This window comes from Urocampus carinirostris, chromosome 2 (genome assembly GCF_059441175.1).
Source record: "Urocampus carinirostris isolate Australia breed hairy pipefish chromosome 2, RoL_Ucar_1.0, whole genome shotgun sequence".
NCBI lineage: Eukaryota > Metazoa > Chordata > Actinopteri > Syngnathiformes > Syngnathidae > Urocampus > Urocampus carinirostris.
Genome location: NC_142350.1, coordinates 9,007,450 through 9,029,080, shown reverse-complemented (window position 1 = coordinate 9,029,080; position 21,631 = coordinate 9,007,450). Strand labels below are relative to the sequence as shown.

Sequence of the window (21,631 nt, the reverse complement as noted above, 5' to 3'; positions counted from 1 at the left end):
TTTTACTGTATAAGAAAGAAAACAAAATTTGCTGTCAGATTTGCATTGTAGGACGTCTCCACAAGGTAGGACGCTTCGGCAGAACACCGGGCGCAAAGTGACTTAGATTAAAGTTATGAAACTTTTAAAAAAAGAAAACAACTATAATACTGTTAAATATATTTTTTACTGAAACGAGTAACATTCTCACGAATATTTGATAATTTCTCTCTATTTTGATTCGAAACTGTATGGTTCCCATCGGACGTTTTCTGAAACGGATCGACTTCCGGGTTTACTTTGCCATTGCACGCCCAAAGTTTCTTTCATCCATCCAATATTTGCACAGCTTATCTTCACTAGGTTTTTCTCCCTTTCATATCTTATTTATTTCAAATGGCGTCACAGTCTCTAAATATCCTCAAACAATTTATTCGGACTATGAGAGACAGACCGGGATTCGACAGAGTCTTAGGCAAGGTGAGTCTCTTTATTTGCAGAACTAACTTCAGTCAGGTGTGAAGAAGTCCAGGCGGTATATTTATTTTACTTGTAACTGTTAGTTTTTATCATTTACGAGTTTTTTGTTTCAATTAAAAATGCATAACACAATTAAAGGAAAAAAAATCCTGGATGAAATTGGAATGTTAGTGTACAATATTAAAGCTTGCCAGGGCGTTCACCTACAATCAAATAACATGTTTTTAAACGACGATCGTTCTTTCGGCCTTTTCGTTTGACAGTCGAATAAAGACTTGTAGGTTAAAGGGAAAGAGACAAAAAAAGGATGAGAAAGACCGAGTAAGAGAGAAAAAGGGAGACAGAGAAATAAAGAGAAAGGGAGAGAAGATGAGAAAGAAATTAAGAAAAGAGGGAAAAAGAGAAAAAAATAGGGGAAAGAGTGAGAAAACAAAATATAGAGACAAATAGAAAAAAAAAATGAAAAACAGAGCGTGAGAAAAAGAGAAAAATAAATGGAATAATAAAAAGAAAGAGGAAGCCAATAGAAACCAATAGAGAAAGAAAGAGATAAAGGGAGAGAGAACTCATTTGGGCTAAAAAGCTGTATTAAAAAACAAAAATCTACATGGAAAAGTGTTTTATGCGTTGTCTCGCGGGCCAGATTAAAACCCTTGGCGGGCTTGATCTGGCCCACGGGCCACATATCTGACACCTGTGCTTTAAAACGTAGTCATACAGGGCTGCAGGCATGCCAACCTTTTAACACTCTATTTATACGCACGAAATACAGTCTGTATCCAGAACCGAATATTAAAAGAAAAAAACTGAGGTGGCAATATTTTACCATTAAAAAACATCATATTATTTGAGTATAACGTTGGTTTGGTGCATTACCGCCCCCTGTGTTTACAGACATTTGTATCAGTTCCGCTTCTCGAATCGTATTCCAAATATAGGGCGGTTTATACAAAATATTCAAAATAAGGCAGGTGGAGACAAAAATACTTGATTATTTGTTGTTGTTTGAATTTGCAAAAGCAGTAAAACATTTTTAAAATAGGCATTTTTAAGGGGTGAAATTTGGTAGTCTAACACTTTATGGTAGTGAGTATGGGAATGTTAGAGAAAATTAGAATGTTGTGATAAAGTCCTGTAGTTTCTTTAATGAATTTAAAAAAGTTAAATATTCTGGATTCATTACAAATTGACGGAAATATTGCTTGTTTTTTATTGATTTAATATTGCTGATTATTGCTGACAACCCACGAGTACAATTTTTCATGATGTTGCCATAATTTGAGATTTGATATTTCGGCATAATCAGCAATATTAAAACGATGCAAGACTTGCAATATTTCATTTCGTTAGTGATAAATCGAGAATGCATGACTTTTTTTCCCAATTTCACCACAAGTCAAGTCATGTTTATTTGTGACGCTCTTAATTACAAGGAGTCTCAAAGGGCTGCACAGACCACAGACTATTGCAAACCACAGACTATTTTTACACCATCCCCTGATCTAAAACATACATGAGGGCAAGGAAAAACTCAAAAACCTCAACATGAGAAAATTGAAGAAACCTTGACAGATACATGAAAAAATGCAAATTTATTTGAGTCATTTCTCTATATGGGTAGGCAGGAAAATACTTGTCTAATGTTTTAAAAGTCACCTGCTTCTCTGTACTAGTCCGAAAAATACTCATTTGAAAGGGACCAAGCCTTTTTACAATTAATGTCTTTTACAAAGCGATTCCAGTTTGACACTACAACAAAGTGACCACATTTTGCTAAATTACAGCAGAAATTTCCTGAATAATACGTTGAGTCAATCAAAGTTTACCAAGGTCAATAACATTATTTTCTCGTTTTTTATTTACTTCACAAAATGAAGGGATAAACCAACCCTGAATCAGACAAATGTAACACTAACTTCAATAACAATTTGGGTTTTTTTTTTATCAGTAATGTAATGAAAATACTGTATTGACATTAGCAGCAACATATTTCCAAATCAAGATTATAGAATAAAAAATCTCAATACATTTTTTTAATACATGGGCAATATATTCTAATGAGAGGAGTCCTTAATAATGTTGTCGACTCTGCTATGACCTCAAGACTGGGAAAAGTGCAGCCAGCCCATGGTTTCTTGGGCTGTGTCGATGACTCTCTGTAAGAGGTGTTTGGAGGGTGTTCCATCATGTCTCCGGTTTGCAAGGTGGAGGTGGTGTCGGCGATGCCCGGCAAGGTGGTCTGCGAGATGAAGGTGGCGGAGGAGCACACCAACGGCTACGGCACTCTGCACGGCGGACTCACCGCCACCCTGGTAGACGTCATCTCTACCATGGCCATCGTGTCCAGCGAGAGGGGGGCGGCGGGAGTCAGCGTTGACATGAATATCACGTAAGATGTTCATGGAAACGGCGATAACTCTTTTGTGATTTTTCTTGCATGTTCACAGAGTGCAAGACACATTTATATCTTCAAAAATCTCCACCTTTCATCAATGACCGATGAGCTGCAAAACCTGAATTGTTTGTCCAATGTTTATTTCACTATTGTGTTTTCAAATGAGAAAGCACAGTGTGTATTATTTAGGGTTGGCCAGCCACAGCTCAGGAGCTCTTTACCACTGCTAAGGGGCTCCCTGGCGCTCTTCCAAAAATGTATACAAATTGATAAAGATGGGTGAGAGAAATGTATTTTTGTTTTCATATGGTTTCTGTAGGACAAACCGGACACAAACACTTTTAATGCTGTAAAAATGTTTAAAATAAATATTAGATTTCAACTAGTGGTGCAACTACGAGATGAGAGGGAATTTCCGTCGGTGTGAGTTAGACCTAAGATTTATGGCCCGAGCCCGAACCCGAACCCGAGGCAATTTCGGGCCGGGTCGGGCCTGAAATGTCAGTCATACGGTCGGGTCGGGTCGGGTTCGGTCCTGCTTTTTTTTTTTTTTTTTTTTTTTTTTTTTTTTTTAAATTAATTAATAATTATAAATATATGTTCATTAAAAATATATACTTAAACTATGTAAGGAATACTTGTTATAAAATAAATAATTTGGATAAAACGGAGAAGGAGCTGTAATTGCTTTTAACGGAGCCAGAGCATGCTCTGTGCACGTGACGTGACGTGAATGCTGTCCTCTTAATAATCTTCCCCTCCGCAAATTCGCGTGATTTTGGCCTGGTATCCCCGATATGGAGTCGGACCAACAAGAAGTTAAGGATAAACTCAAGAGAGGAGAACTGACGAGGAAAACGCACTCTGGTAAGAAAAATCTTAAGGACGTACTACTACTGCTGCTGTGGATTATGGCCCAATGATCAAGTCGTCAAAATGACGGACGCCCTTAAATGTTTTCGCTACCTCAAAAAAAAAAAACCGTCAATGACAGATTGTCGCTTAATGTAACATCTGCAGTGCAGACACAGAAATATAAAAGATGTAAATGTTTATACAGTTTTATTTAACTAATATTTTGCGATTATGGTCAATAATGTTCATTGATTGATCTGCTTTGAGGTTGATGGTGGACGCATCAGGTTAGCACTGCTCGTTCTATGCGTTTATACTGTCATTGGCGTCGGTTTTAAGAGTATTGTTAATTATTAATTTTACAATTCTAACCATTTTAACATAGTTAGAAGTAAAGCAGCCGAGTCCTGCCATGGCCGGGCATTATACCAGCGGGCGGAGACGTAACTGCGTGAGATTCTTGCTCAAAGATGTTGTGGCAATTTCGGAGGGAATGTCAAGGACGGATTTTATTAACAAGTTTGTTGAAAAGATTCTGAAGTTTAAAAAGGAGGAGGTACATGCTGTCATAAAAATGACTTCTGGCAAAGGCTTTGATGTGAGTTTTGAAACGGCAGCTCTTTATCAAGAGTTTTGGAATCGCTTTGAGGGAGTGAGGTCCCAGTTTTCAGGATTTACAGTGGAGAAGCTGACTGATAATGCTAACAAGATTGTCGTCGTTAGAATGTTTAGTGAAATGATCAGTGCTGATGACGTCTGTTATTGGTTGAGTAGATACTGCTCAGTAAAAGGCCAGGCTATGAAGGTGAGGTGTGAGAAAGGCTATTGGAATGGTGCCTGGAGGGTACCAGTCCAACTACGGCAAGATCCTCAGGGCTTTCAGGGACTGAAACAAATTCCGTCGACTATATTCCTGGGGGAAAACCGTGGCTTTATCCACTATCAAGGGCAACCGAAACTCTGTCGCAAATGTGGTGAGCATGGGCATCTGGCTGAGGTATGTGATCGAATTTTTTGTGGAAAGTGCAGAACAATTGGACATTCCTTTGAGGAATGTAGCAATAGCAGAAAATGCAATCTCTGTGGAGAAACGAATCACCTCTTTAGAAACTGCCCGAATTCGTTTGCTAACAAATTGAAAGCTAGGAAGGCAGTTAACAAAGACAACAAAGACAATGAAATGATGTCAGACAACATAGATAATGAAATGAATAAATGTCACAAAGACAATGAAGTGAATAAAGATAACAAAGACAATGAAATTAATAAAGTCATGGAAATACAAAATGAAAATGAACAAGAAATTAATGAAGTTATAGAAATACCCAATGAAGATGAACAGGAAATGAATAAAGTTATGGAAATACCCAATGAAATTGATCAAGAAATGCACAAAGAAATTGGACAAGACAAACAAATTGAAAAAACAGATGTACCTACCAAAACCCCTGGAGCAGAGACCAGAGAATCAAAATTGAAACAGGAAGAACCTGGAAATTCTAATTCGATTTCTCATAAAATACCTGAATTTGGACATGACAAACGAATAGAAAAAGCAACTGCCACTCCGAAAACACATATTAATCAGGAAGGGCCTGGAAGAGAGTTCAAATTAGCAAATTTGTTTGCTACGCCATTGCCGGGATTTGGAGAAGACAAACAAATCGAAAAGGCGAATGACTCTCCAAAAACCCATACGGGCACTGGAAAGAGGAGTAAAAGTAAGACAAAATTGGGAGTGGTGAAAAAAACAGAAACAAAGATAAGAGATTTAGAAGAAAGCCGATTCCCGGTGAATAAGCCCACAAGGGAACTGTATGAAGTTGAGACGGAGGAAGTCGGGGAGGGAAAAAATCTGACCCTTAGTGGGCAAGGAAGTAAGAGACCCCTTGATAGGTCCTCTGGCTCACCCCCTAACCCAGAAAAAAGGGGAAGACCTGGAACCACAGACAGGGGGTCCCAGAGTTTTCCCCGGTGAGTCTCAAAATGAGGTACTACTCTTAAGTGATGTGTCTGACACAGGTGACACTCTCGATGATCTCGATGATCACCAAAGAATGGACTCAGATCCCCCAGTTTTGTCTAACTAGTTTAAATACTTTTACAACAATTATGAACATTACATTCTCTACTATCAATGTGAGAAGTGTGAGATCAAAGGTTAAGGCTCACAGTGTTTTATCGTTCTTAAAAACTATCAGAACGGATGTGTTTTTACTACAGGAATGCTGCATCCCCTTTCTAAAAAATTATAAACAGTGGGAAGAGATTTGGCCATATCCGTCATTATGGAGTGGCTCGAATGAAAACCGTAACGATGGGGTAGCCATTTTAATAAACAACCCTCAACTCATCATAAAGGGGAGTACTGTGATGAGAGACGGACGCGCAATCTTAGCAAGACTTTCTTATATAGGGAATGATTTTAACCTCATTAACATATACGGCCATGCCGACAGACAACTCAGGTACGAACTTTTAGAGGACATCCAGTCGCATATGCTAGGCCATCAACCACTAATCGTGGGAGGAGATTTTAATTGCATCCTAAGTAGGAAGGATAGAAAGAGGAACGATGAGGAGTTTAAAGTAGATAAAACATCAACTTTATTACAAGACATGTGCCGGACATTTAAACTGGTGGACTGTTTCAAATCCATACATCCAGGAGAGGAGGGCTTCACCTGGTTCAGTAGTGACAATGCCAGAGCCTCTCGAATAGACTACATATTTACGAGGGGTTTAGCACAGAGTGATGCAAGATTAATTCCAGTTTTTTTTTCGGATCACTTGCTACTGTCCTGCTCTTTCTCATTTCCTTCAGGTATGACTGTTGGGAAGGGTTTGTGGAAGTTAAACTGCTCCCTGCTGGAGGATGAGGCTCTAGCCGCACAATACAGGGAGCTGTACAAAGACTGGCAGACCCTTCAAGACTCGTATGATTCACGAGCACAATGGTGGGAAATGACAAAGAAACGAACACAGACCTTTTTTAAAAATGCAGGGAAAAACAAGAAACTCAAAGAGATGAAACGCATGTCGGGACTACAAAGAAGACTCCAACGCTATTTCATCCTAACAGAAAAGGGGATGGACTTTAATGATGAAATCAAAGAGACCAAACAAGAACTAAACGCTTTGGCGGAAATAAAGAGCAAAGGCATCATAATAAGAAGCAGAGAAAGAGAAATAGAAGAAGGGGAAAAATGTACACGCTACTTTTTTAAAAAAAATTATGGGCAAAAATGAGGGGATTTTTAAACTTCAAAACGAAAACGGGCAAATAACAAAGGAAAGTAGTGAAATAACCAGATTGGTCGAAGACTACTACAAAAAATTATTTGAAAAGAAAGAAACATATGAGAATGAAATGGGGCATGTATTAGATCATATTTCAAGATCAGTGCGTCAAGACCCCTTTTTAACATCGGACTTTATCCAAGACCAACTGAATGATTGCATAAAGACTATGAAAAAAGGCAAATCACCCGGGGAGGACGGACTCAACCTCGAATTTTACCGGACTTTTTGGGATATTTTAGCACCAGATCTGTTAACTGTTTTTAACGAATTTTCCAGTCGAGACCATATGCCAGACAGTTTCAGAATCGGGATAGTTACTCTATTGCACAAAAAAGGAGACAAAATTGACTTAAAAAACTGGCGACCCATAACGCTTTTAAACGTGGACTGTAAAATTTTCAGCAAGCTTCTAGCAACACGAATGTCTGTTGTCTTGGGAGACTTGGTTGATCCAGACCAAACCTGTGCCATTGTGGGAAGGAAGATCAGCGACAGTCTCATGCTGATCCGTGACACCATTTGTTATGCAAGAGACAGAAACATGCGACTAGCGGTCCTAAACCTAGACTTTGAAAAAGCCTTTGATCGAGTCTCACACCAATACCTCTTCAGGGTATTGCAAAAATGTGGTTTTCCCCAAAAATACATCAATTGGGTAGGACTGCTATACCGAGACATCTACAGCAAATTCATGATTAACGGGAATTTATCGGAAGCAATCGAGATCAACTGCGGTGTACGTCAAGGTTGCCCTATGTCTCCCCTTCTCTATGTTCTTTGCATTGAACCTTTGGCACAAATGTTAAGAAAAGATAGATTTGTCGAAGGCATCAATATCCCAGGAAGTGGGGGACAAATTACCAAGTGTGTTTTGTACATGGATGATTTTAATATTTTGTGTACTGACCGCGCATCTGTTGAAAGAGCCCTTGACTTGACTGACCTGTTTGGGAGGGCGTCTGGGTCAAGGCTAAATAGAGAAAAATCACAAGTGAAGTTTTATGGAATGTGGAAAGAGACAGAAAAGGCAGGACTCCCGCTGACGGTGTTAAAGACAGACCAGAAAATCCTAGGGATAAAATTCAATGCGGATGGAGGAGGCGAGACCAACTGGGATGACGTGACAAGGAAAGTTAAGCAAAAACTTGTTTTTTGGTCGCTAAGAAAACTGACAATAGAGGGGAAGGTCCTAATCATCAAAGCGATCATCCTCCCAATGCTTTTGTCAATCAGTTTAATTTTTATGCCTAAAAGAAACGTGCTGTTACAACTGGACCAAGCCATCTTTCGCTTTGTCTGGGGCTCAAAGTGGGAAAGGATAAAAAGAGATACAATGAAAAAGAAAAAGGGGGGAAAGGAGTGCCTGACCTCCAGCTTTTCCTGGGAAGCAAATATGTCTCTCTCCACTTCCAAAACGCTGTGGGCCCACCCAACAACCCGAAAAGTCAAGCAATGACCCGTTTTTGGATGGGCTCATATTTGCGGAAGCTAAAGCTTGTACCAGACAATCGTTTGATTCCAGTTTCGTTTAACTTGCCACCAACACATCTCTTTATTCGGGATTTTTTGAAGAAGTTTGATTTGGAAACACAAGAATGTCACATTTTACAAAACCACAGGGCCCTTATTGCTATTGTGCAAGAGCGAGCTACAGTAAGCCCTGTGCGGGGGCTTGCGTTTGGCGAATCCACAACGGTTTGGAGCAACGTCAATCATCCTGCCCTCCCAAACAGACTACGAGACTTGTCATGGATGGTGGCTCATGAAGTTCTCCCAGTCAGAGCTGTAATGCACCACCGAGGAATGTCAGCGACTTCGACGTGCCCTCGACCTGGCTGTGGCGCCCAGGAGTCGGTGAGGCACCTTTTTTGTGAGTGCAGCGCTGCCAAGGTCTTGTGGACAATGGCCGAACAACTAGGAAAGTTCCCGGACTTGCCAGCAGGAGAGGTCCCTGATGCACAGTACGTGCTTTATGGGGTGAGTCGGTCGAGGAGGCATCGGAACGACTTTGCCAGGGACTGGCTCACTCTCGCTGCCATCAAGGACGCCATCTGGACCTCCAGAAACCTGCTGGTATGGAGGTGCAGGCAGATCCCCCCCGTGGCTGTGCTCCAAATGGCTGCAGATACCATAAAATCTGCGAGCGGCGGGCCTAGGACGCAGCCATAAAGAAGACTCGTCTGCACCCACCCGGAGGGGGGAGCCGGAGCTACACTGTGGGAGTCCCGGCAGCAACGGCCTGGGTTGTGGAACCCAGAAGGGAGAGGACCCACACAGAGGACTGGAAGAATGCTGCTTGGGAGGGTGGGATGGCAGAGCTATGCCCTTGCACAATAGTATTGCCTTTTACACGCTGGTTAACTACTGTTAAAAGAAAATAACTCTGAAATTGTTTAATTAATGTTGAAAATGTCAGGAAAAAATGATAAAAAGTCATATCGTCACGTCATATTGTCAAATATAAAAAAATTGTGAATATGCTTGATGGCTGTGTTTTGCTGCTGTTGGTGTCGGTGGATTTGTTCAGACCGAGGACAATCAACTTTGGCCTGGACGGATCTATTGACACTAACAAAGATGTTATATAATGAAATTGTGAATATGTTTGATTTTCGAGAAGGTTTGTTCAAACCTCACTTTGTGTTTGCTGTTAAAAACGTAATATTGGAATATAATATTGTGAATGTGCTTAATTGCTGTTGAGATTGTCATGATTGTTTTCTGTTTTTAGTGTCAATAAATTTGTTCAAACCAAAAAAAAAAAAAAAAAAAGGCCTAGATGTTGTAACAAAAGGCAGAGTTTAATTTGTTATCATAAATCACCCCTCCTTATAAATAAAATATGTAAATTCGGGCCCGGCCAGCAAATCCAGTTAATTAGTCGGGCTCGGTCCGGGTCGGGTTTAATACCCCTCGGGCCTGCGTCGGGCTCGGGTGCTTTTTTTTGGCCCGATCTTACCTCTAGTGTGAGTTGACGAGTGGGACTGCCAGGCTCTGGTATCAGGTTGAAAAAAAGGCGGGATAGTGGTTGTCGCCTTCAACACAGCAAAGGCGTATATTGTGACGTGAGGCTGTGGTTCCTCAGGTTTGAACCACTGGCTGGAGAACTTATCTGCAATGCTCTACTAGGGGGCTTCTCTCCTCATCTTGTTTCCTCTCTCTCAACTTGTAAAATGCCTGTATCACACTCAGAGGTGTAGCTAAATCCCCAGTTGAGAGACTACAAATTCTAGGGTTAGCGTTTTGGTTGAGTTTAGCCATTGTACACATTTTTCAATTTGTTTTTTATACTTTACCTTTCAAATTAAGATTTTGCCCAGTTAAAGTTATGCACCTTTCATCTTGTTTTATTTTTTACATATCCTCAAAAAATATTGACCCTCAAAAATTTTTTTATTGCATATTAACGTTATCAAAGCAATAGAGACGCACTGTAATTTATTTTTATTGTACGTACTTCATTGCATCCTTCAACTGAGTAGTCTGGGGGTGTGTCGTCCACAAAAATGCACTGCAGGAAAAATAAACATTTATGACGGCTCATTGTGTATTTAGTCATTTTGAAAGTAGGCTAACAAAAATTTGAACAGCATGTGTTGCCTTCATTATGAAGCTCCTATAAGTCAATTTTTTTGTGGCTCTATACATTTTTGTTTTGGGTCCATTTTAGTTAACCCAGGCTCCGACCATAACCATTGCCACTGCCAACACTAAACTTTACCAGTTTGTGATCAAAACTCAAGAGTAATGTAGGCATCGTAGCAGTTTCTAATCCTAACCGTAGCTCAAGCACATAACCAAACTTTAGTTAGTCATAGACAAAACTAACTCTAGCGATTGCTGCATTGGTAGCTCAAGTGGTACGATGCCTGCATACATTCATAGAATTGTGGGTATGATCCCCAGCCAAGTCAGTACAAAGCTAGGGTTAGGGTTGGAGCTAGGGTTCGGTTGCTTCAACAAAAACATGTATTCTAGATTTTGTACTGCTGTGACAAGAGCCTACTACTTTGTGAATGTAATACAGACATCATGCCATGTGAGCTACATGTAGAACCTTAATTTTGAACATAAAAACCAAGGTAATTTAATTTTAACATTTTGAGAGGCATTTAAAAAAAACATGCACATTTTAACCGTTTTAACTGGGTTTAAAATGCCCAATTATATAAGGTCTCATGAAATATCTTAAATTATTTGGTATAATGTGTATTTTTTTTTTCATCAAACCAGAATTAAACTTCATTTTTTCTGTGAAAAAACATTGAGCTGATGCAAAATTACCCTATCTAAAATATATTCTGGTAAAACAAGCTATTTTATACCAAATGATCCAATTTTCTGATTTTTGCAGGTACATGAACACCGCCAAACTGGGCGAGGACGTGCTCATCACAGCCGTGGTGCTAAAGGAAGGCCGCACGTTGGCCTTCTCCGCCGTGGACTTGACCAGCAAAGCCACAGGAAAAATCATCGCCCAGGGACGACATACGAAACACCTCGGCAGCAGTTAAACACATTCCGAATCCGTAGAATTGCTGGGATTGCATCATATTTAAATAAAAAATGATTCGAGCTGAGACAACTGTCGCTTTGACGATTTGTATTGATATATGCTCAACAAGATCGATCAACAGAAAAAAGCCTCAAACTTTCAACTCGACATACTTGATTCATGAACGTGGAAGGAAAAAATAAATCAGATCCAATCGAAACTAAGCCCAAAAAAATGTTAGTTTGCTTTTGTTAAGTATACTGTTATTCCTCAATCAAAAGCCCGCATGCCCATTCGAGCGTAACTCCCAAAATTTCCAAGTCCAGTAAATTTGAACTGCACATATGATCGGACATCATTACAATGGCGCGACACCCAAAAGGTTTCCCCGGAAACGACAAAACAAAAACCCTTCTCCCGTGAACACAAGGATTTAATGACATGTCCATGTTTCGCTCTCTTCATGCGCCAAAAGAAGAGTTCCCGCCTGGCTCCAAATCAATGTTCGTGCAGGTTGACGGAAAACAAAATAGATGACTGAGCGGAGGGAGAGGAGGAAGGAGAGCAAGGAGAATGAACATCAAAATGGAGGACGGGGGCGTTCGCAGAGCCCCTCAGGGAAGAAGCCTAGTCGGGCATGTAAGGTCTGAGGTGGTCCTCGACGTCGCCCACACCCCAGCAGGTCAGCTGGTCCTGGGGTAGGTGCAAGCAAAGGCTGCACAGCTTCAACACTGTTGCCTTGCTCTTAACAGTCTGCACACACAACACAGATCCAAATGACATGCCATAATAGCATAGCATTGGTCTTCTAAGAGGATCAAGAACATAAACGTGACAAGATTTCACCTATCAAGACTTGCTTTTGTTTTGGCTTTAAAAACTGCCTCATCTATGTTGTTATTTGTTTGGCAATTGCGTAAACAGCGGCATTGTGGGTAATTCAGTTTCCTAGTGTTTTTAAACCAGGGCTTTCCAATATTGTGAACCTGAGAGCTACTTTGGTTACTAATTAGCACAAAGGGAAGACTGTTTTATATATGTTTCTGTCTTGCTAAATAGCTAGAGGTAGCTTAATAGTTAGCTCGAAAGGTAAACTGGTAAAAACTAAAAGGGAGCTTTATAGATAAGAGTAAAAAGCCAAGTAAATTGCCAGCTAGGTAGCTAGATAGAAAGGATGCCAAAATGTACCTTGATAACTAGCAAAAAAGGTTAAATTGTTGAAAAAAAATGTAGGAAGCTAGCTAAAGAAAAATGCACAAATTGTGCTCATTTGCTTTATTAAACCCATATAGAAATGTAGTTTGTATTTCCTGTGTAATAAATCAATATAATCAAATGTCTCATAAATAGGCAATATGTACCCATTTATGTTGTTACTATGATATTAGCAGGTTCAATCTTAAAATAGGGTTAAATAGATTTTAGTCAACCAATCAAAAAATAATTTTACAAGAAAATCACAATGATCCAGCACTGGTGAGCTATTTTCAGAACAGGTCTGCAGGCACTTTAGCCGTCCTTGAGGGCATCCTGAGACCATACCACAGGAAGTTTAGCGTATTTTTTTTTTACTTCGCTTACTTTTAATTCAACCAGAAAATGTGTTTTTGAAGCTGTACAAAATGCAGCTGATGTTCTTCAGATTTTTTTTATTTTATTTACCAAAGCTTTTGATCTTCTTGGTGCCATGATAAATATACTTAAAAGGTGGTGTGCGTAGATTGAAGTGCCCATAAATTGTTGAAATAAATATTTTCTTTTTCAAATATGTGTTAGCAATGCCCGACTGAGATCAAAGAGCCGTTCAGCTTAATTTTCCATTGTGCCTATACGCTTTTATCATATTTAGGCTAAACAAAATGCCAAAAAGATGAATTTATTCAGCCCGTCAAAGAAATGCACGTCAATTATGTATTACTCTGCTGCCATCTTCTGGCTTGAAGAAGTGATTGCAGCAACTGCCGTACCTCACCTTTAACAAGGAAGAAACCTTGCATCCATCAAACCTGGCTTGATTGATATAATTGATCTTTTACAAATTTATATGTCAATTTCCAGTCAACGGGCTCCATAGTTTGCATTTTTTCTCGATGATGTACCAAAATACTACCCGGCAATTAAAACAATTCCCGAAACGTATGTATATTTGAAAAGCTGTGCAGCAGTGATCTCATCTGACCTGTAGGTGATGTCGATCCATGAAGAGAAAGACGGACTGTGCGGGGTTGTTCATGATCAGTCCAGCTTTGTCCTTACGAGTCAGCGCCTGCAAGCACTGCTTCTCGTAGTCGCCGCGCTGGAACTCAAACTTGGCCTAAAAACATCAACATTTATTCACGCCGCAGTGAAAAAGTGAATCATGTTTCCAAAAACGGTAGGAATCATCCTTTCATAAAGCTTCCATGATACAAGTGTAGTCCAAAAACGAAGCAGCGACCTGGATGGGCCTGAAGGGCTCGTCCTCGGCTCCCTTCCACCTGGAGAAAAGCAGGCAGACAATCTTCTCAATGTCGTTGCGCGGCCAAAGGATGAAGTCCATCTCCTGCGTGCAGCCGATCACGTCCTGACGCCCAGAGACAACGTCGGCGTTACATCACTAGCGTCTTTTGGTTTTCAACCCCGTTTCAAACCATTGAACCAAAAAGGCTAAGTAGAATAAGACGTTTACTCTTAATAGCATTTTGCCAACTATAAAAATTAGAGGTAAGATCGGGCCTAAGCATTTCCAAGGTGCAGCTTCGGATTTTACATCGGGCCTGGTCCCTTAAATCAAGTGTGCACTTCAACACTGAAGTACAGGCAGCCTGGAAGTGCAGAGCATATTTCGGTGCTGAAAGAATAATATACCTCAAGTAGAAGTAAAAAGTAGTCATCTAAATATTTACTTGATTAAAAGCGTTGGCGAGAGAGAAGCCCGGCCCAACTCAGTGATTGACATTTTATGCCCGAAATTCGGGCCCAGGATTTTACCTCGATTGAATTCAACAACAGTTTATTTCGCAAGCCCCAAAGTATTATACAGATAAAATGTTGTTACTATTGGTATGTATAACAGTATCTTGCTGATTTGCCATTGGCTGAACTCTCACAATGCCTTTTTTCATTCAGTTCATAAAGACGAGGCGTCTAAATAATAGTGTATTTTTGTATAGTATTTCTCATCTACAAGTCCCATGACTTGCAGTGATCTTGATGGGAGAAACAAAAACATTTTAACCATGGAAACTAAGCCTAAGAATATCAATAACTACAAAGAGGGACCACAAATTGCTTACCTCACCAAGTTGGCTGGCTGTAGCCAATCAGGACTATTATCAAAAAATAAGGAGGTAATAATATCAAGGAAATCTTCTGTTGTAACAATGCTTGCAAGAAGTTTTAGTTTACGATCCGCCATCTCCTACTCCCTACGCATCTACCCGCCACTCCATTTGACCAGCTCAAGTCACAAAAGTCATAATTATACGAGTCATATGCATGTTCATTATACATTAGTTCTTACCATGTACTACTTCAAAGCCCAAATATGTAATATTTGACCAATTGACAGCACTTAAGTTGTCTGTTATGAGTAAGGGCCAGTGATATACGGCACAGCGTGGCAGCAGGATTCCGGACAAACATGGCGCGGTTTTAAGTGGGGATTCCACAGTGTAAAACACAAATTTCTCAGCCTATGAATTTTTAAAAAATAAAAATCAACATTGGTATGATGGTTCATTTATTTCTGACGAATAGTAAGTAATCCTCAAATCAAGGTTTTTGTAATTGATGAAAATGTTTTGTACCACTAGGTAGCGCCAATTATTACACTGTCCCTTTAAGGATCTTAACTGGGATACCAGTAGTTTGGAGGGTTTTAACTATTGGCAGAGGGCTCAGGCATAGGTTTCACTCCTCCACCATAAAACGAATGATGGTGGATCCTGTGATCTACTGTTATTTTTTTTTAGGAAAGTTTGGGTTTATTTTGATTTAAAATATGAGAAAGCATATACATTTGGGGGACGGCATAAGTGTGAAATCCATGAGAATAATGAGCATGCATGTTAAGGGCGTACCCTTCGCATGGACTGGTATCGGGGGGCGTGAAGCTGCACCACATCCTTGTGCAGCAGCTCTATGGAACTCTCCAGAGAATAGCGTGAATCCCGCACACCTCGCAGGATGTCCTCTTCGTAGTTGTTGGTCATCACCGGCACCACTTCGGTGACTTCAAAGAGAGCAGACTTCTTTTTCTGTCAGGACGGAGGAGCGTTAATAACAAATATTCGGAAGTTGTGCTCCTCGCTTACCAACCTTGTCTTGGAAAACAAACGCGATGTAAATCTTGAAATCGAACTGATCGGCCAACGATTCCCGTTTCTTCCGCAGCTGAGCGCGGAGACGATTTCTGGTTTGGTTTCGGCGCGTGGTCGGATCCCCCATGGTCGGATGCGATCTGTTTCAACCTTCCTTTATTTTGACCTGCTCAACTTAATTTTTTCTTCTATCTGGGTTGCGCTTTATCATTGATGGCGCGCTAACAAAGTCCAGGAACTTGCCACTCTACTAAAAACTGAAACGGGTCTTCTAACCCAACACCATATTAAGTCATTTTTTTGTATTTATTTGCAAGGTGGCAAGTGGGAGATTTACGATCAGACTACATCTCCTAGTTGAATGTTCCTAAATGCATAATTTCAAGACTCCCAACTCACCGCTGGTGGATTTACAATTGAAAACGAGAGCAAAACAATGGATTATTTTCTAGAGTAATAAGAGACCCATAACGGCGCTAGATGAAATGCGAGACTATTAATCGGGGATTCAAATTCTCTCATCTATGGTTGAGTGTGCTGGACCGGCAATACGGACGAACATGGCGGGGAGACATTGGCACACATGGAAGAGGATCAGAAAGACGGCGAAGGCGGATTGACATTTCTTTCTCCACGCCACTACACGCTCCTGGAGGTTTGAGTGCTGCTGGTGGTGCTCATAGTTTTTATTTTTAGCACTCTAGCTAGCTAGCAGGCTAACCGTTGAATAAACACAGAACGAAGCTACATTTTATCTCTGTAAGGGCACGAAACTATTTTAGAGGGGGGCGGGAGGGAACCTTCTCGGTTATGATTCGATCATCTTTGTTTACATGCTCTCGCCAGAGTTGAGCGATGCTAATAAGCTATCAAGAAGCTAGCGCGTGAGTTAGACATTTTATTTTTCAAATGAGCGCAACTCTAATTCGACCCAGTTGATTAAAATGAACCTCAGTTTCCTCCCTCGGCTTTTGATAGCTGCCAAATTTAGCAGTCGTGGTTCTTTTCCTCCCTTTCGTCCGTCCTCGCCCTCAAGAGCTACCGCATGCCATGTCAAGATAAATCGACGCTCCAGCTGGAGTCCTCTGTTCTTTCGGTCGACGCACAGCGCGGTCTATCTCCCGGCGGCGGGCCCATTGTTTCGCGTCCGGCGGTTTTGTTGGTTTTCCGCAATTTTACGTCAATTTCTTTCCTCGCTTTCTGGTATTAGTCACGAAGGCCACGAGAAAAATACAAGGGACGCGAAGCTCTCCTGCGTTCGAACAGCTTCTCCAAAATGGCAGCTCCAGAGTCACGTGACGTGTGCTTGTTACGTCATGACGGGTGATGACGTAGTACAATGGCTGAAGATAGTCATGTGATCACAAGTAAGCCTATTTAACCGAGTGGCGCGAGTTTTTTCGAAAATTATCTTCCTTTTCGACCAATCAGTTTCATAAAAGGTAAATCGAGAAACTTTAACGTACTTCTTTTATTACATCGCGTTTGCAACATTGGAAGGCTAGCAATGCTCATAAAATAGCATTAAATGTCACGCAGTCTTTGCTAGGCTATCGTGCAAACTGCAGGTGCCGACATTTTGTTTGTTGTTAACTTCTGAATTGTTTTATATTTCAGTTTTGTAGATTAAAGGATGAGTTTTTGTGCCAAAGTGAAGACAAGTCAAGTTGGGAACAAAGAGAACGCGAAAATGAGTGTTAAGGTGCGTTTGACACAGCAAGGTTTTACTTTAATATTTTTTGCTGCAGACTCGCTGTACGCGGAACTAACATAATGGTATTTGAGAAGCAGAACGAACAATAAAGTATCCAATGGTAAATAAAATAGTTTTAACTTTCAATAAAATTGCATTTTTAAACAAATGTGCCTTACGATCATTTATGCCAGGTGTGCTCACTTTATCTGAACGTAGCTTAAAAAATAATCAATTAAAAATCCAATTGTTTTAAATGGTGTGGATTCTGAGTTTATTCTTTAACTACATTAAAACGAATGAAGATTCGAGGGTTGTTAAACATTTAAAAACCTCATATTTAATGTAATTGATTTGTGACCTGTTTCTTAATGTATGCACAAATAAATCCAAATGTTTTTTAGAGCTAAAAGTAGGCGATACAATAGTTATATTTTGATAAGTGTCAACACAATGGTCAATTTCAAGTAAAGATTTTTTTACCAATGTTTTTGATTGATTGATGCTATTGCAAGAAATACTGAACTGTAGTTTGCTTTGAAAAATGGAATGTCCAGCACTCAAATATATTTTTTGCTTGTACACCATTTTGTATTTTTTTTAAGGACTTGACAAGATGGCAAAATACAGAATTTTCTTTTGTACTGTGTTCATTAACAGTCCCATGACTTGCAGTGATGCTAAAGGAAGTTTTCTCAATCATCGAATACCTTTTAACATAAGTCCAAATATATATTTCTTTTAAAAACAGATTATTTTCATTTTGGGGGGGGGGCTCCAATTCAAGTCCCAACAAAAGCAAAGCTTTAAATACTTTATGATCAACCAGTAGATCGAGGTCAATGTAATGAGCATCTCTGAGTTATGACCCTTTTTTTTTGTAGATTTTATGGACTTTTTTTGGTCACGACAATAACTTCTCAGCGACCATGTTGTTCCGATGTCAAGGGAAAGAGTTTCTCCTTTGTAACTAACTCAAAAGTACAGGAAGTAACCTTATGAAGGACGAACGCAGTTGAGACTTGAGTTTGAGACCTAATTAATTGGTTTGGCTGTTCTCCTGGTGTTAAGATGGTATAAAACTACTAACTTCAAACCTCAATATTGTAACATGCGGAAATCTTTACAATTTAGCATTTTCTCTTCAGGGTTTTTTCTCAGAAATCGGCATGACTTCTTCCAGGCCAAAGTTGCAGGTCCTCCAAACTTTGCCGGTCAATAGCGATTTGGGAAAGCCATCTCAGGTAAATATTTTGGTGAACGAGTTACTTTTGAAAAAACAAAAGGTAAATCTGTGTGTATTACCGGCGGGAAAGGGCGCCAACCCAAAGCGTAAACAGTGGCTTGGTCAGCAAAGCCAAGGCTTGAAAAGGGTGAAGATGGAGGTAAAGTCCACACAGACTGATATCTACGATTCTAACGATGACTCGTCCAAGGAAGCATATGACCTTATGATCAAAGGTGAGATGCTTTATTTCAAAGTTAGTTTTTTCTTCTGACTCCTTTTTTTAATGTTTTTAGAAACTCCTCCTCCAGCCTACTGGAAAGAGATCGCAGAAGAGCGTCGCAAGGCTTTGTTCAATGTTCTGCAGGAGAACGAGAAGGTGAGTGGTTGAATGTGTTTTTTTTTCTTGGAATTACCAAATTACTATTTCTAATTTTTTATTGCATTACTTGCCCATCACATTTTTAATCCCTTGTAAATCTAACCAGCTCCACAAAGACATGGCGTCTAAAGACCAAGAGATAGCAAAGTTGACGAGCGAGAACGAGGAGCTACGCGAGCTAGCAGACCATGTTCAGTACATGGCCGACATGATCGAGGTATGTATGTGTGCATTCCCTTTATTCAGTCTATAAGTGATATGTATTTTTCTCAGAGGCTGACTGGGAAGGGACCTGAGAACTTGGAGGAAATCAAAGGCCTGGCACTGGAGGAGGGAGATAATGGAGAGTGTGAAGATGATTGTAGTCACAGTGAAGTAGGACCACACTCACCTGACGAAGAGGAAGAGCAGGTTTAACTTGAGCCAAAGCATAGTTTTGTTAACCAGTACAAGTGATGCCCTCCACAGGAATGACAAAATTCTATATTCTATATATTTAGTTTTTAGAAAGTTTTTTTTTTTTTTTTTTTTTGCTGACTCATGCTTTTTGTACAGGTTTTACAATAAATGTTTTACACCAAATTTACAATGTCATGTTTACACTTGAATCCCTAGTTTATAGTGTGTATTGGGGACCAAAAAGTCCATGATGTAAAAACCACCTCATCCTTATTCTTAACATGCAGTCTACCAGCCCCTGCTTGCAACAATAGACAAGGCATGGATTGTTGGGTGCATAGGGAATCATTTTGGAGCAATTGCTGTAAGCACCTGCAATATTTGACCGTGAATACATGCAAGATTGTAGCTGAAATTAACAGTACGACTTGACCAGAAGGCTTTTGTCCTGTCCTTAACAAAATGGAATGGTGATAATTGTCAGTGGCTGAGTGCTGTTGATTTCAGGCAAAAATGATAGTAAAAGCCACCAGGCAATTAACTCTGCCAGCCACTGGTCCCGCTGTTTGATATGGATAATGAATTATAGAATCTTTTCAACCCATAATGCACTGAGGTAAAGATATCTACATCAAAATTATACTGATCACATTTACATAATTTTGAATATATTAGTCCACAACCAATTTAGTGTCAGCAGTTGAATTTATTTCACTCTGTTCTTGCAAATACTGTTGCAGTAAAGAGCATGATTTAGTCCCCCAAAATACAAAATGGGCATGAACTTCTTACCTCCGACCAGCAGAGGCGCAGTTTCCCCTTAAAATGGTCCGACACACAGAACTTGTCATACAATTTTTCAAAAATAAGATTTATTCCAACCTGTCATGAGCAAACAGCGTCCCCTACGGTCCAATCAAACTATTGAGAAGCCATTCTTGTTCTAAGTAAAAAGCTAAGGCATGCAAAATATTGTGATGCTTATTTTCAAACGCTGGTTAAATATAATTTAATTTGTTTCCAGGTAGTAAATGGCTTAATTGTTGTGCTTTTTAAAACGAGACGATTGGGGGCCAAACAAGGGCCCTGAAAGTACATTCTCATTTCAGAACAAGAAATGGCTTTGGTTACAGTCAAATGTATTGTTTATATTCAATGTTAAAATATTTTTCAAACATTAAACTCCAATGAAATCAACTCAGATGCTTTAATACTAAAAAAGATTCAGAAAGAAAGAAAACGTAAATTAACTGAATAATAAATAAAATCACTTTCCTTACAGAAATAGCACTTGGAAAAAAAACACCTTTTCCTCCGTGCCACACAATTTCTAAAAAGATTAATACACAGACTGGTCGCGTATTTACAAGTGCAAAAGTAACAAAAAACATTGAGCTTTCACAGTAACCAGTGAAGACGGGAGCAGGTCAGGTCCAGTTTGTGCACTCCAGTTGAACCCGAAAACAGTTTGTGGTTGTGTTTGTGCAGATCATTATTATTTTGTCATCGTTTCCTGCCCAACGTGGCACGTCGGCGTCCTAAAAGGCGGTGGTGTCAATCCCCCCAAGGCGAATCACTCTCCCCGACACAGTGTCCAGTTGCTCGTATGCCCGACGGCCTTCTTCACCTGGAAAACAAAAATAAAACATTTTGTTGATTGTGCCCAAAGTTTACCAAATGAACTAATATAGTAGATATACCCTCCAAAAATTACTGTAATCCTCCATTTATCGCAATTAATGGGAAACGCTGGTATGTGAAAATCCGCTACGTTTGACACCCCCCTTTTCTTAATACGTGCTCTGTCAACCCTTACTCACTGGGGATAAGGGATTGCAGCCAAAACAGTGAAGCTCATTTTAGTCAGGCCACAAGGGCACGCTTCAGCGGCCCAAACCGAAAAAAAAGAAAACGCTTTCTTCCAGCCTCTGCTCTTAGCAATAGTAGACTAGGGATAATGTATTGCAGCCACATGGATGCAGTTTATTTTACGCGGGAAAAACAAAAGAGCCGCAAGGCATCGTAAAAGTGTGCTCTGTCCCCAATCTCAGCAATAGACAATCAGGAATAATTGATGCTGGCCACATACGTTCATGTTGAAGTAGAAGTAACGGCGAAAAAGCC

At 40.0% G+C, this 21,631-nt stretch overlaps 4 protein-coding genes across 7 annotated transcripts in view; 2 read left to right on the top strand and 2 right to left on the bottom strand.

Annotated features, from left to right (window-relative positions):
- The first annotated feature begins 244 nt into the window (after window positions 1-244).
- On the top strand, window positions 245-11,916 carry acot13 (acyl-CoA thioesterase 13). The gene is made up of 3 exons (XM_088328769.1): window positions 245-459; window positions 2,664-2,848; window positions 11,367-11,916. Exons 1-3 carry the CDS (start codon window positions 376-378, stop codon window positions 11,524-11,526), a joined length of 429 nt encoding a protein of 142 aa, XP_088184895.1. The 5' UTR covers window positions 245-375; the 3' UTR covers window positions 11,527-11,916.
- On the bottom strand, window positions 11,601-17,118 carry c2h6orf62 (chromosome 2 C6orf62 homolog). Its single transcript, XM_088328768.1, has 5 exons — window positions 15,807-17,118; window positions 15,569-15,745; window positions 13,945-14,070; window positions 13,687-13,821; window positions 11,601-12,260 (listed from the first exon to the last, which is right to left on the bottom strand). The coding sequence occupies exons 1-5, from the start codon at window positions 15,933-15,935 to the stop codon at window positions 12,135-12,137; spliced, it is 693 nt and encodes a 230-aa protein (XP_088184894.1). The 5' UTR covers window positions 15,936-17,118; the 3' UTR covers window positions 11,601-12,134.
- Window positions 17,116-19,651, top strand: gmnn (geminin DNA replication inhibitor). 2 transcript variants are annotated; one of them, XM_088328767.1, is made up of 7 exons: window positions 17,118-17,250; window positions 17,426-17,510; window positions 18,650-18,745; window positions 18,818-18,962; window positions 19,023-19,105; window positions 19,215-19,325; window positions 19,382-19,646. In XM_088328767.1, exons 2-7 carry the CDS (start codon window positions 17,442-17,444, stop codon window positions 19,523-19,525), a joined length of 648 nt encoding a protein of 215 aa, XP_088184893.1. In that variant the 5' UTR covers window positions 17,118-17,250; window positions 17,426-17,441; the 3' UTR covers window positions 19,526-19,646. The 2 variants fall into 2 exon arrangements, with proteins under 2 accessions (XP_088184892.1, XP_088184893.1); XM_088328766.1 differs by having other exon boundaries at window positions 17,116-17,250; window positions 18,650-18,962; window positions 19,382-19,651.
- A 542-nt stretch (window positions 19,652-20,193) lies between these two features.
- Window positions 20,194-21,631, bottom strand: part of ripor2 (RHO family interacting cell polarization regulator 2) — a 57,321-nt gene continuing 55,883 nt past the window's right edge. For all 3 annotated transcript variants that reach the window (XM_088328756.1, XM_088328758.1, XM_088328757.1), the window contains one exon: window positions 20,194-21,134. In XM_088328756.1, coding sequence (XP_088184882.1) covers window positions 21,046-21,134 — 89 coding nt within the window. In that variant the 3' untranslated portion in view covers window positions 20,194-21,045. The remainder of the gene's footprint in view (window positions 21,135-21,631) is intronic.

Bases quoted from the DNA above. Each gene is read 5' to 3' on its own strand.
- c2h6orf62 (XM_088328768.1), bottom strand. From the start codon at position 15,935: ATGGGGGATCCGACCACGCGCCGAAACCAAACCAGAAATCGTCTCCGC. The intron at 15,746-15,806 runs GTTGGTAAGCGA...CCGTCCTGACAG, and splicing joins CGTTTGTTTTCCAAGACAAG to AAAAAGAAGTCTGCTCTCTT. The intron at 12,261-13,686 runs GTCAGATGAGAT...TTGTGTGTGCAG, and splicing joins TGGATCGACATCACCTACAG to ACTGTTAAGAGCAAGGCAAC.
- acot13 (XM_088328769.1), top strand. From the start codon at position 376: ATGGCGTCACAGTCTCTAAATATCCTCAAACAATTTATTCGGACTATG. The intron at 460-2,663 runs GTGAGTCTCTTT...CCGGTTTGCAAG, and splicing joins TCGACAGAGTCTTAGGCAAG to GTGGAGGTGGTGTCGGCGAT. The intron at 2,849-11,366 runs GTAAGATGTTCA...TGATTTTTGCAG, and splicing joins AGCGTTGACATGAATATCAC to GTACATGAACACCGCCAAAC.
- gmnn (XM_088328766.1), top strand. From the start codon at position 17,442: ATGAGTTTTTGTGCCAAAGTGAAGACAAGTCAAGTTGGGAACAAAGAG. The intron at 18,963-19,022 runs GTGAGATGCTTT...TAATGTTTTTAG, and splicing joins ATATGACCTTATGATCAAAG to AAACTCCTCCTCCAGCCTAC. The intron at 19,326-19,381 runs GTATGTATGTGT...TATTTTTCTCAG, and splicing joins ACATGGCCGACATGATCGAG to AGGCTGACTGGGAAGGGACC.